This window comes from Hylobates moloch, unplaced genomic scaffold (assembly GCF_009828535.3).
Source record: "Hylobates moloch isolate HMO894 unplaced genomic scaffold, HMol_V3 SCAFFOLD_4, whole genome shotgun sequence".
Classification (NCBI taxonomy): Eukaryota; Metazoa; Chordata; class Mammalia; order Primates; family Hylobatidae; genus Hylobates; species Hylobates moloch.
Window position 1 is genome coordinate 4,206,353 of NW_026652279.1, and position 14,845 is coordinate 4,221,197.

General features: G+C 41.4%; 1 protein-coding gene across 7 annotated transcripts in view; it reads left to right on the plus strand.

Annotated features, from left to right (window-relative positions):
* Positions 1–14,845, plus strand: part of PTPRG (protein tyrosine phosphatase receptor type G) — a 759,442-nt gene that overhangs the window by 597,404 nt on the left and 147,193 nt on the right. For all 7 annotated transcript variants that reach the window (XM_032149389.3, XM_032149390.2, XM_058437116.1 and 4 more), the window contains one exon: positions 6,587–6,744. In XM_032149389.3, coding sequence (XP_032005280.1) covers positions 6,587–6,744 — 158 coding nt within the window. The remainder of the gene's footprint in view (positions 1–6,586; positions 6,745–14,845) is intronic.

Consider the following 14,845-nt stretch of genomic DNA (forward strand, 5'->3'; position numbering starts at 1 on the left):
TCCCAGATGATTTGCATGCACATTGAAGTTTAAGTGGCACTGTCATAAATCATCTTTCATTTCTAATGACTTAATGCCCAATTCTTTCCACTATCCGCTCCTTCCTTCCCTCCTTGCGTAACACCAGGCAGAGGCTAGCCCTGCCCCAGTGATCTTAGGCATTTAAGGAAAAGTTAATTGCTTTTCCTCTAAAAAAAAAAAAAGTTGTGGGAAACCCTGAAGAAGCCAAATAATCATTGGGCTAAAAACAGAAGCTTGGGCTTTCATACACTTTCCTAAAATTAATTGGTCCTTTGTTTAGGGAATCCTTCAGGTTTTCTTCCCCTAGAAACTACCACATCCTGTCCAAATACCTTCCAATCTTCCAATGTAATACATTGTTTATTGGGGTGTGTGAGTGGGTGTTCAGTGCACTTCCACAATTCCTGATTACTGCACAGGTCTCTTCTGTACATTGACTGTTCGTCATATTTTATAAAGAGCTTTCTTTTTTTCCTATATAACCAAAGCATTGAAAATATTAGGCTATTAACATACCAAGAAATGCAATCAATCAGCTGATTATCATCTAATGTTTTAATGATCACATTTTTAATCCAATTATCCATGTTCGAATCTTTCAAATTTTCTTTAATTAAAAATTGCCTCCTGGCACTGCTATCAGAAGTAAGAAATTGAACAGAATCAGCCAGATATAATTTAATGTTGAAAGCAAACTGCAAGGGTAACTGGGCCGTGCTGGGCTTAATGGTTGACCATGACTTTAAAGCCCTTACACAAAATTTCCTAATTGATAAGAAAAATTTAATCATCTTCAGATATAAACCCTTTGCATTCAAATAAGGTATTTCTTTTTCCAAATAAATCTCCCCTAACTGATTATTCATATTGTCATTCAAAATGCTTAAAAATGAAAGAAAGCGTTGGGTAAAATGTAGACTACTTAATACAGTGTGTATTTAATATAAAAGTCATACATTATTCATTTTTGCAATTTGAATAACTTTGAATTTAGCATCCCTGTTCCTCATCTTTTTCTTTGACGAACAATTAATTATTAAAATATAATATTGTCTGCATACAGCACCCAGGATGCTTGAAAGTGGAATACGAGATTCATTTCTTTTCAATTCTTTTATCTAGTAATGCACAGTACCTGCTTATTATGGTATAATGGAATGAATGGTGGTATAAATAGTTTTTCAAATATTTTTCTCAACTAGTAAGTGGCTGGGACAGGAATGTTTTGAATTCAAATGACTAATTATGATAAAAGGTGGAGGCAGAATGCACTGATCAGGATGGGCATGGAGTCACACTGCCCTTTTATAGCAAGACTTATTTAACAAGCACTTATGCATGCTTACTGTGTCAAGCACTCTCCTAAGCCCTCACCTGATGTTAACTCGTTTGAGTCATACTCAGAACCCCCTTGTAATGTCAGTGTTATTATCCCATTTTACAGATGAGGAAACACTTACGCAAAGGTTAAATAACGCTTCTCAAGTCGAACCTTTAAGTAGAATAGTTAGGATTCATATCCAGGGGACCTAGCTCTAGCACTTCTCCCCATTTTATAATATCTACATTTATTAAGATTTTATTAGCCAGGCATATGGGCTCACAGCTGTAATTTCAGCACTCTGGGAGGCTGGGGCTGGAGGATTGCTTGAGGCCAGAAGTTTGGGACCAGCTTGGGCAACACAGCTCATGTCTACTAATTTTTTTTTTTTTTTAATTAGGCAGGCGTGGTGGTACAAGCCTGTAGTCCTAGCTACTCAGGAAGCTGAGAGGGGAAGATTGCTTGAGCCCAGGAGTTCAAGGCTGCAGTGCCACCACAGCCTAGTCAACAGAGTGAGAATCTGTCTCTAATTTATACAAAGAAAAAAAAAAGATTTTATAAATGAAAGAGTTTATGCTTTCAGCTGAAAAGTGCTTTATTTCTTCTTCCCAGTGGCTATTCTCAGGAACCACCAGTCTTGAGTCTGGCCAGTTGAGCCCCAATGGCTTAAGCTGGCATCAGTAGACAGTACTAGAAATATAGAGCTACCATTTCTAAAATTGTTTCTAATTTGTAATTAAGCATTGCAAGCACCCCATTTATCAGTAGAGCACTGTCAGTGGGACTGAGCAGGCAATGAAATTTTCAGAAAGATCGCTGCAAACTGCTGTTCGACTTGAACTGAGATGGGGGAAAAAAGTCAAGAGTTAATTCTGTAATGTATTGCTCATGTTAATTCTGTAATGCATTGTCATTTAGTAATGGGGGTACCTGAACATATAGCATAATTCCCCCCACCCCACAAGTCTGGCTATGGCTATCAAGGTGACTTTCTGATACGCGGGATTCCTTTCCCACCTCCCACCCCCAACACTTGTGTTAAAATAGGGGCAGGCAGAATACGACCGAAGGCCAAATCCATTCTACTGTCTATTTTTGTATTGCCCCTGAGCTAAGAATGGTTTTTACATTCAATTCCTGATTAAGTGAAATGTTATTCCCCCAAAAAAGAATCATATTATTCTCATTAAGTAGATATATATTTTGAAAATTGTTCTCAGTTATTAATAGCATTTCAAATACAGTTAATAAGATTGTGAAAGTGTGCTTGTTATTTAAGTACCTACATAACATCTTCAAATTCACCTCTTCGCCTGCAAAGCCTAAAATGTTTACTCTTGGGTACTTTACAGAAAACGGTTGCTCATTCCTAGCTTAAAACCCAAAATGAGCCAGCCTGTACCTCAGCTGGGCTTGTGCTCAGCCACACGCTTGCCTTGAAAAATCTGGGCTTACCGTGGGCCAGGAACTATAGCAAGCCCCTTATGTCTGTTAACTTGCTTAATTGTCACAGCAACCCTGAGAGTAAATATTCTCATTATTCCCATTTTACAGGCGATAGAAGTAGCTCAGAGAGGTAAAGGCGTTTGCCTAAGGTCACACAGCCATCAAATGTCAGTTAATTCGAAGCCCATACTGGAGCTGTGGCAAAGAAAGCGCTCACCTAGACTGCGCATGCGGATGGACAGTGTATCTCACGTGGGATGCCTTGAAGGGTACAAGCAGTAATCCAGTTAAAAAAAAAAAAAGAGACATGCACAAAACATTAAAGAAAGTACATGACGAAACATGGGTAGCTTAGAGGAATAATAGTAAAAGTAATAACAATTAGAGTAAGAGCAATATCTATCACGTATGAGATGTTTACTGTGTTCCCAGCTCTTTCGGAACCCCTTTCTTATGTTGACTTATTTATCATCGTCACTACTGCAGCCTAGGAAGGCTTCATAAGCCGCCTACGCTCACACAGCTCACAGATAGCGGAGTTGGGATTTGAACCCGGGCAGGCTGAAAACCTGTTCTCCAGCAGCAACCCTTGAAGGAATGCACAAGTGCTGGGGGTGCTGATGCAGGCAGTGGTTAGATGTCGGTTTTCAGCACTGAGTGATGTTTCCTGCTCTCCAGGCATACTGTTTCAGAGCCCCTGGAGAAACAGTCCCATGTGAGTGTCTGTATTCTTCACATGTTTTTGACCTTGGGTCTTTTACTTCATCCTGGTCTTGTATTTGTCCAGCCCTAAAGTCAAAGAATTGGACTACATCGATGGTTTTCAAAGTGTCCCTGGATCCCCTACTCAGCTTCAGCCACCAGGGCTGACTTAACTTATTTGAGTTGCTGGGGTCTTGAGCAAGATTTTGTTTGAAGCGACCATCCTTTGGCCTCCAAAGCCACTGAACTAAGCCACTGAACTGTCCCACTCCCTTCCAGATCACAAAGTCCTAAGATTCAATGGCAGCGATAGTGGTAGAATGAATAAGCAGTGAAGCCAGGCCCTCCTCCCCGTCCCTTGTACCGGGTCTACCCACCTCGCCACCGATCTGACTGCACGTGCTGATCAGCAAAAGCCAGAACTTGCCTCTGAAGCCCTGGTGTTGGTCAAGAACAGAGAGGCCCTTTTGAGTTTGCAGCAGGGGTCACACACACTTTCCATCATGCCTGCTCAGTCCAGGAGCCCATCTGAGAACTTACATAAGAGCCCGACCCTGCCCAATCAGCGTTCCCCTTTGAAATCTAATCTCCTCCTGTTGGTGGGGCGGGTGCTTTTGCTTTATCTTTTGATGCTCTTTAAAGCCATGGCCTCCTCCTAGAGTGTGTTTAGATGAGGGCTTGGCTGCCAGGGGTTTGCCAGGGTTGTCTTGTCACTTCCTGTGAGCATACAGCATGCTTCACTGCAACCGTAATGTTGGACTGGGCTCTGAGGGGAAAACTCTTCTGATTCTCTAGCCCTTCGGCCTGGATCCCTTGATCCTAAGGCAGCTTGGTGTGCTGCGGTGTGACGCCAAGTTCGCCTACAACATGAGGGAGACATGAAGGTGGCAGTTTTGCAGCTGGTGGTGCCAAGCCCTACCCACACCCTCTATCGCTTGGGGCTTTGTGTTGACTATTTACACAGCCCAGGAAGCTCAGAGGCAGCAAGCAAAGGCCAAAATATTTTCTTCTCCCGGCCAAAGCAGGCCCCGCCAAGCATGCTTGCAGAGGTTTCCCCTGTCATTAGGCTGCTGGTAACCAGGTTTAAATTAAAGCCCAGACTTGCCAGTGGGCGGAGGGGCAATTCCGTTATTTCTAGCCTTTTGTACAACAGAAATGGTTTTTGTAATTTTGGTTATAGAACCCTATGATTTGAAGACTTTTGCATTTATTGGTTAATCCTAAATTTTTATTTTGGAAAAAGAAGAATTGAACACCTCTCTGAGAATCAGCCAAGGTTTCTGAGCCTCACGAATAACTGCTGTTACTTCGCTGTTCACTAGTGCTTGGGCTTGGTTGTTTAACCTCTCTATTCCTTGATTTCCACGTCTGTAAAATGAGTATTAGAAAGCACATACTTCATAGAGTTGTGAACTAAGAGAGCATAGTGATGTGAATAATAAAAGCCTGGATTCTAAACCCAGCTACCTGTTTCTGTATCCCGGCTCTGTAAACTGGGGATAATCATAGGACTAACTTCATGGAGTTATTTTAAGCATTTAATAAATTAATCTTTATAAAGCTCTTAGAACAGGGCCTGTTGCATATAGTAAGTGCTGTTTAAGTGTTTGCAACATGTAAATACTCAGAATAGTGCCTGGCATATAGGCGAAGCTAAATCAATATTAAGGCTTCTTCAACTAATCTTTTCCAAAAGGAAATTGCAATTTTAATTATAATATAGTTGATTCCTGTTGGGTTTTTGCATTATCCCCTAGTTACACAGACTTCTTGAGTCTGGGGATGCACAGTTGCCCAAATGCCTGCACTAGTTGTTCTGCATGAAAATGAGAAGAGGAAGGAAGGAGGAGGTATGAGGCTTGGGAATAATATTTCTGTAGGCTCAGGTGTGTCTATGAGGTCACCTGGAACCCTGTTCCCAGGGCCCATGGTGGAAGCCATGAAGGAGCTAAGGGACCCCACGAACAGGACTCCAGTAGTCTTACTGCATCTCTAACAGGGAAGGGGAGAGAATCCCAGATGTAAACTCAAGACTAGATGTCTGGAGATGTATGTAGAGACTAGAACCTTCTCTGACTCATGCAAGAAGCTAGACAGTTTACTGGGTGTGCTTGGGAGAATTATAAGACATTCTCCTCCTCTTCTCTGCGACATTGTTCCTTCCTGTCCCGGGGCCTTTGCTCATGCTGTTTCTACTGCGTACAGTGTTTTTCTTCACCTTGTTTGCCCCCACCCTTGCATTTTCACCTAGCTAACCTCAGTGCCTTCTTGGGCTGAGTCAGAGCTGTGTGGAGTCTCTGGTGTCAAGACACCTGGATTCACATCCTGGCTTTGCTTCTTAGGAGCTGTGTGACCTTGAGCAGACACTAACCCATTCCATGCCTTGCTTTCCTCATAGATTAGTCATATTTTCATTGTTGGGTCTGACCTTCAATATCATTTCTTCTGTTTAAGAGAAGACACCTCCACGTTTGTAAAAAGAACGCTGGTTGCTGGGGCCATTCTTTTTAAGTTTCTAGTTGTGCCTTGGTTGGGCTTCACTTCAATTTGGAGAGGACTTGGTTGAAACCATAATGAAATGTAGCCAGCTTTGGAATTGCACGTTACTGGTGACTTACAGTTTTCTTTTCATAATGATTCTCTCATTGTGTCCCAAAGTTTGTTCCACTGATTATCTATGTGTTCATAGATAATTAGCGAAGAGTTCTATGATGAAACAAGATTGGGAAGGGGTGGGTTAAACAAAGTCAAGCCCATTTCTTTTCTGCAAGACTTCTCAGAGATTTTGGTATGCTAGAGTATTTTGTCTATTTCCTGGGGAAGGGAGAGGGACTTTAATGTGGCCCAACCATGTTCATCATGGAACCTGTTTTTTATTGAAATATACTGTGGTACTGGTGTCCTCAGAACACACCCTGGGAAATGCTGCTTTGTTTACTGAGGCTCTCCCACCACCAAATGCTAGTGCTTCTCAGGATATAAACAAACATAAGGCTTGTGATGTGGCACCAGCATGCCGAGGGTGTTGACTGTGTCTGCGGCTTGGAATGGCATGACTTACCATTGTGCTTTTCTTTTCCGTTTTTCCCCAAACAGAGAAGGAGACCTTTCTGGATCCTTTCGTCCTCCGGGACCTCCTGCCTGCATCCCTGGGCAGCTATTATCGGTACACAGGTTCCTTGACCACACCACCGTGTAGCGAAATAGTGGAGTGGATAGTCTTCCGGAGACCCGTCCCCATCTCTTACCATCAGGTAGATATTCTTCTTAAGTGGGGTTTCTGTGTTTACTTGTTTTGTATTGACTTAACGATCCAGCATGGCTAGAGTATACCAGTAAGGAATTTGTTCTTGATCCTGTGCACTTCATTGATTCCTGCAGTCTTTCCCACAAACATGTTTTTGAACCCAAGAACTGCAAGCTATAGAACGTGGTTTCTTAGCTGCAAATGAAATTAACTCACTAAAGAGAATTGCAGGCACGAAATCTGAGTATTGTTTAAGTATTCACTCTTGAGGAGGTAATAATAGCTATCCTCGATGATGATGACCTTTTGTGCCAGAAACTCTTCTAAGCTCTTTACAAATGTTGACCCATTTGATCTTCATGAACAACACTCTTGTGAGGTAGATAGATGCTATTTGTACTCCCATTCTACAGTCTTATGAGGAAGGTGCTGTGCATACCCCCATTTTATAGAAGAGATCGAGCCACACAGAAGGTTATTTGCCTGCAATCACACAACTGGTAACCATGCCGTGGTGTCTGATTCCAAAGATCATGCCCTGACCACTAAGCCTACCCACAGTTCAGAAAAGAAAGAGATTTGTGGACATGGAGAAATGAAATAAAACATATCATTGATTGAGTTCTCTCTGCGTGCTATGTACTTTACTCAGCACTTTATACATATCAGCTTAATCAGTGGCAACACAAACATAGAGAGATGGGTATTCACATAGAACATCGTGGCATGGAGAGATTGGGTAACATGCCCAGAGATTCATGGTTAATGAATGATGAAGCCAAAAACTGAGCCTGGGTTTGCCTGATTCCAAAACCCATGTTTCTGACCACTATACTGTACTGCTTCCTTCTGAGTGTGGCCTGAGCACATTTCATGGGAAGGCGTGATTTAGGCTGAGCAGTTAACTGTGGGTAGGAACTGATGAATTGGAGATAGGATTGAGGCAGTGTCAGAGGAAGGGGAACCATCTGGGCAATGAGAGGTCTTTAAATCACCTCATGAGGTTTGAATGTATGGTTGGGGATGATTCTTAGAAGGGACATGTTAGTTGTACAAAATTCAGCATGGATTGAATTACAAAAAGTGTCACATTTCTTCTGCATTATTCCCAAAAACAGAGCCAGGAACAATGGGTAGGATTTGTAAGAAAGTGGATTTGATCCATTAAGCAAGACTGTCCAAAGTTGAAAGGTACTTAGGATGTCTTTCATAGAAACGACGACCTCCTCCAGTCTGATTGTTCTAGTACCAGTTGACCTTCTGGGTCTTATGTCAAGTATTCCAGTAGGTGGGTCTCAACAGACATTGGCCAACCAACTACTTGGCTGGCCTTGGGTCACATGTCCATCTTTGAATGAGCCATCAGAGGTGCCAGATAGCATCCTGAAACATCCAGTGTTACCTGTCAGTGGGTAAATGGGGCAGGTTCCCTAGAAGAAGGTAGGGGCAGTAGAGACACTATCCCCCTAACCAAGTTAGGTCGTGTAAGGCCAGGCTGAACAAATTTCTTTGGCCTCACTGCTGTTTTGGCAGTCATTTTACTTTCAGATTTTTTTTTTTCCTTTTAATCTGACTCTGACAATAAAGAAAGGACTGGTGATTTGGTTTCAGAACAGGATCTGCCAGCCTTAAGGAGATAATGAAATAAGAAATGAGTTTTCTTCCTAATGATGATGCCAACATTGTTTCATTAAAAAAATAATAATAAAGTTACAGCCCAAATATTTATATATGCAGGGTTGGCGGAAGGGTTTTTTTTTTTTTCAAGATCCTTTTTTGTCAATTAATAAATACTTTTGTCTTGAAAGATTGAAAGGTTTACGGCTCAGTGGCTCATGCCTGTAATTTCAGCACTTTGGGAGGGTGAAGCAGGAAGAACCCTTGAGCCCAGGAATTCGAGACCAGCCTGGGCAACATGGCAAGACCCTGATCTCTACAAAAAAACATTTTTAAATTATCCAGACGTGGTGGCACATGCCTGTTGATCCCAGCTGCTTGGGAGGCTGAGGGGGGAGGATCACTTGAGTCTAGGAGATCAAGGCTGCAGTGAACTGTGATCACGCCACTGCATTCCAGTGTGGATGACAGATTGAGACTCTGTCTCAAAAAAAAAAAAAAAAAGAGAAAGATTTGAGATAATGAAGTTAAAGAATACTGATTTGGCTACTTTTCATGTAGGATTCCATGTAAGGAGAGTCAGAGAGTCGTTGATTAGCTGGAGAGAAATAAGGACCATTAACATATGCTGGGTTTCATTATAGCTCCAGATTTGAAACAAAAAACAGAGTTTGGGGCTTGGATGTGTTGCCAAGTGTTTGTCTTTTAGAAGCATTTTGATTACCATTTTTGTAACTGGGGCTCTGAGAAAGTGCTTTTTAAATATCTGCTCACTGTTCCACTCTCTGCCACCCATACGCTCAAAGAGAAGGAATAATGTAAGATTTGGATTTGCATTCCAATATATAACTTCTCTCTAGGTATTGTGTTGCAGGGAAATAGAAAAGAAATCAAATCATATTTGCTTTCCAGGTTATATGCTACAAACCATCTTAAGATAATACTTTACTTTTATCAGACACTGCTTCATGTGTCCCTCTCTCTCTCCCAAGGGAGGAAAACAGCTCATATTCATGTGGCCAAACTGGATCCTTGCTGGCTGGCTTTGTGGAGGTCACAGCTGTGTCAGCCCTTGGAAAGGAAAGCATTCACCATCCAAGTATTATCGCTTCAGACCTTCCCACCCTGACCCTGCCAACATTCTTTCTGAAGTTAGCACAGAATGTTCATTTCAGAAAGGCGAATAGCCAGTTCGGAAAAGCCAAGTAGTCAGGATTTCCATGTCTGCCTCTGACAGAAAGAAAACACTCCTAGTCTCTCATTCTTCTACTTCTCTACAGTCTCTGTATTCTCTCTTTTCTTCCCTGTCATCCAGCATGGGTGCCTGCACTCAATGAAAATCTGAGCATATTCGCCATGAAATATAACGGTTAGCACAAAGTGTTGACTTGTATGATGTGGATTTCTTTGAAGCCTTTTAGAGTACATACAGGCAAACATTAATCTTTCCTCTCTTGTTCCCTTTTGTGAGTGTAGTTGGGCATTCAAGTCAGCCCTGCCAGCCAGTGCACTTGTACCTCTGGCTTGTGTGATAATCTAGATTAAAATACAGCATTGCTAATGGAACCCCACATTGGTTTGGGATTCCCCACTTAGTCAGCATGGCTTACGTGGCCCCTGTAAACATCTTCTGAAAATATCAGGCCAAAATCATGTCCCCCAAACAAAATGGGTCACCCCAACAAAATGGCAGCACTCTTGGCCCTTCTGTGGGATGTCAGAGGAGCCGGACAACACATGGAGATGGTTGCAGGCAACGTGTTCATGATCAGTCATAGAAGATGATTAGCTTTCAGTCCAGTTAACTAGGATTTGTTTTCTTCTAGAATAGTGCTTCTCAGATGATGGTTCTTTGCCCACAGGCAACTAACTCAAGCCTTCCTTTCCAGGACTGTTTGCATCTTGTAGGTTAAAATAAGGCACTGCCTATGATTCTCCCCAGCATGAATTTTACTTGAGTGCTTGTAGGGGGTGCTATCAAAAAGGCAATAAATAAGTCTGACTGCATCTACTTTGTTTACCTTTAGATGTGTGATTTTTTTGTTTTTTTTTTTCTGACAGTAAGCTGGAGCGGACAGAAAAGGTTTAATGGCATGACCCTTTTTAACCAAAGGTATCTGTGAGAAAGAGTAGAGCAGCTCTTTGAAATTAAGACTGCATGCTTTGGAGGCAAACTGCCTGGGTTCCATTTATGGCTTTGTTCTTCGGCCAAATTACTATTTGGTGCCTCAGTTTTCTCATCTGTAACATGATGATGATAATACCCTCCTCATGGAGTCACAATAAAGATTGACTGGATGGAAAATGATGGAATATGTATAAAATGCTTAGACTAGAATATGTATAAAATGCACATCACAGGAAGTGCTTGGGAGATATTAGGCGTTGTTGTTGTTGTTGTTGTTGTTGTTGTTGTTGTTGTTGTCGTTGCAGATATTAAATGATCACCAAGCCTCTAAGGCAGCACTGTCTGGTAGAAGTACAACCACATCGTTTAAAATGTTGTAGTAATCATGTTAAAAAATGTAAAGAGAAACAAGTGAGATTAATTTTAATAGTATAGTTTATTTAATCAAATGTATCCAAAATATCACTGCAAATGTAGGGCTAGCCATATTTCTAATGGAATAGCCACATGTGGCTACTGGCTGTCACAGCTGTAAGGTTTATCTCAAAGCCACGACAACTGGTGAGTCACTTAATTCAGAACGTTTCTATTTCAACACGACGTGCAGTGCATGTGAATGAAGGAGGTTTTTTAATGATGGGGTGAAGATGCCATATTAATCCAAAAGAGATGGCTTTCTTTGTTAATTACGGTGAAGTCCTTTTCTTTCTATAAAGCCCTTTCTATAATGACCTTCATGGAAAACTGACTGTAGCCACAGGAGGGGCATGGCCCTGCGTTTAGCTAGCTGTTCTTAGATTTTATGTTTGCAGCTGTGATTCAGTAAGTAAAATTTTTGATGCTCCAGATTACTGGGAATTTAATATTCCATTATCATTGTCTTGTTTAATAATGAGGCAACAAACAGGACCTGCCCTGTCATCCCTCAAATGTGTGGTGAAGCTAAAATAATCTCCATGATCTTAGGTGAGATTTTCCAGTTTCTAGTCAGTATCCTTGGGTTCCTTACTGTGCTAATAATGGACCCTGGTTTTGTTTAATTGCCATTATATGCCCATCCCTTAAACTATTGTACATATCAGCCTTTTAATGGCTCATAATTATATTACTTTTGGTATTCTCTCGTTTCTCCCTTTCATCCACAATGGTGCCCTGCCCAAGTCTTGTGGACAGGAGCTCTTGCTATACACGAATGGCATGAATAGATTTCAACTTGCCTTTGATTCGAACCGACAGACTAAAAACTAATTATTCTCTGTAATACTTTTATAATAAAAACTAAGTTGAAATGATTTATATACACTTCGAGCCAACACATTTGCAATTCAAGGTTAAAATTGTTCTTGAAACGGCACCAGTTAAACTGCAATTACAAATCCCCAAGCAGGGATAAAAGAAAGAAATGTTTTACACATTCACTTCAAAAGTTTAAGAGTCAGTTTAATATTATAGAAATAAAAACTTTCATTTATTTTTACTAAATGATAAAGACTTCATTAGTTGTATTACAGTTAAGAGAAATCCAAGTGTGTTTATTACCCTCCTGTGGCAAAGGATCAGCCAAGAAAAGTGAGGGCTTTGGGAGGTGGACAGCATTTTCTCCTTGGGCCTGCTATCTTGTTCCTGCCTCCCAGTTCTTTCTCTGTTGGGCTATTGGCAGTTTCTATTCAGAGTGCAGAAGGGTGAAGATAGATAGATTTATGTTGCTGATGCAGGGTGCCCTGTGTGGAACGGCCTTGGGGTTAGCTAAAGGGAATTGTTTCAGGACTTATACTATCACTGCATCCATTTCTCCAGTGCAGTGTGACTCTTTCGGTGGATAATGCTAAGGCCTCTTATGCCTGTGGCATGAAATAGCTGAGAGCATACAAAATAGAGTCACACAGACCTGCTATTCTAAGCCTTACTTCACCTCTCGGTTCCCGTGCCTGCGTTAGTCCATTTTCACATTGCTATAAAGAACTACCTGAGACTGGGTAATTTATTAGAAAAGAGGTTTAATTGGCTATACAGGAGGCATGACTGGGAAGGCTTCAGGAAACTTACAATCATGGCGGACGGGAAGCAGGCATGCATCACATGGCTGGAGAAGGAAGAAGAGAGAGAAAGGGGAGGTGCTATACACTTTTAAACAACCAGATCTCGTGAGAATCCACTCGCTGTCACGGGAACAGCAAGGGGAAATTCCGTCCGCATGATCCAATCACCTCCCACCAGGCCCCTCCTCCAGCATTGAGGATTACAGTTCCACCTGAGATGTGGGTGGGGACACAGATCCAAACCATATCAGTGACCTTGGGCAAGTTACTCAGTGCCTCTAAGCCCAATTTCCTTACTAGTCAATAAAACTTATACTAATACTGCTATTAATAATAATATTACCACCAGCCTCGTGGGATTTCTGTGGATTAAGTGAGAGAAAGCACATACCAGTCTCAGCACAGTGCCTTGCATGTAATAAGCACTCAGTAAATACTGGCTGCTAGTGTGCATGATATAATAAGAGTGTTCTGTAATGCTACTTTAATGTCATTACTTTCAGCTAAAAAGAAGTTGGAAACCAAAATAATGTCTGTAAAGTACTTAAAGAAGTACCTGGCATGTCATAGGTTTCATAAATATAAGGGGGATAAGGAAGGGAAGGTTGATACAGCATTTTACAGTTGTTGTAAGCTTAGAGTACAATTGTAGTTACCACGTTCCTCATAAAATAATAATGACAGCAGTGATAGTACTTACTGAGCACCTGCTGTGTGCCAGGAATTATTCCAAATATTTTATATATCACGACTCATTGAATAGTTACAAAAGCCACAGGAAATAGGTAATACTGTTACCTCCATTGTACAAATAAAGACACTGAGGCACAGAAAGATTAAATAATTTGACCAAGGTCACACATTTAGCAAGTAGGGTTTAAAAACAGGATTTTGCACCCAGGTAGCAGGGGTAAGGGTTTTGAATTTGGAGAATTAGGCATAAGCCAGATCATAAGGGCCCCACCATTAAAGATGGGAAGCTGTTAAAAAGTATTGAACAGAGGCATGACATGATCTCATATATATTTTTCAAGGATCACTGTTTAGCTGTTAACCAGATCTAGAAAAGTAGAACAGATTACGCACCAAACATAGGACCGGTCAAAGACCCAGAAAGACACAACTTTGTATGGTTTGTTCTGTGGCTCCAGCCTGATTTCCATATTGCACAACTCTAGGGGACACTTTCTCATGGTGGGCTTATGGCACCTTTTGGAATCAAACAAAGTGGAGGTCCAAGGCAAGGGTCAGGGTCCGGGGACAGACTGAAGTTGCTGTGTAATGATGTATCAGTAGATTTCATCACTGCCCACTTGCCAAAGTGAGAAATGTAGACTCCTCTCACCATCCGAGGCTCCTGGAGATTTTTAACTCACTGGCCAAGCATGCCAGTTACCAAAGAGACAGGCCACTGGTGATTTTCATTTAACTTAGAAAAATGACAGGGTTTTAGTGAATGCCGCCAACCCACAGAAGGACATTTGATGAGTGTGCTAAGCTCGTCCTCCTTTCCCTCTTTTGTATGACTGTCAAGCGCAACTGTGATCCAGTTGACAATATAATCTCGTTCAGGTCATCAGTTCACTCCCAGAACCATCACATCCTTTCTTCAAAATCTTGGGGCAAGTTAAGTTAATAACAAGGAAGCCACCATGCTTTTAAACCATAGCATGTCATTAAGCTGTAATAGCAATTTAAGTGAAAGCATTTTTGTGTTAAATTCAGAACCTGCCTGATTTTTACAGTTACGTGACTTGTTCTTTCCTGAGGCTTCAGAAATAAACTTTTTAGGAGAATTTAATGCTGGCTGTGAAAGAAGCAAGTATTCTAGAGAATAAACAAACTTCAGAGTCGTATTGCTGAGACAGTTTTCTGAGACAGGCCATTCTTTTCTGGCGTCTCAGAGATTAAACTATTTCGGGACAGATGGCTGTCTCTTCCAGAAAATTTCCGGTCTAATTCACGATGTATGGCAGCCCAGTCCATTTCTCTAAAAAGTCATCCTGAAAGTTAAGGAATGTCTCTCTCTATTAAACTCACGTCTCTACGGCTTTAGTTTAAGCCAATTTCCTTTTATTTGGTCTTCTCTGGACATGGAGGAGAGCTGGTCAGCGTCTTCCACATATGAGGGGCTTTATGAAATTACTCCTTATTTGCCTTTTCTTCAGGCTAAACAATTCCACTTCCTTTAACCTTTCCTCACAGGATTTATTCTCCATCTTTTTAATCATTTTGATTGGTCTTTTTCTGGGCTGTCTCCAGAGGGTCTTTATTAATACTTCTCCTATGATTTTAAGAAGTTATTTTCTCTGAGAAAATCAGAG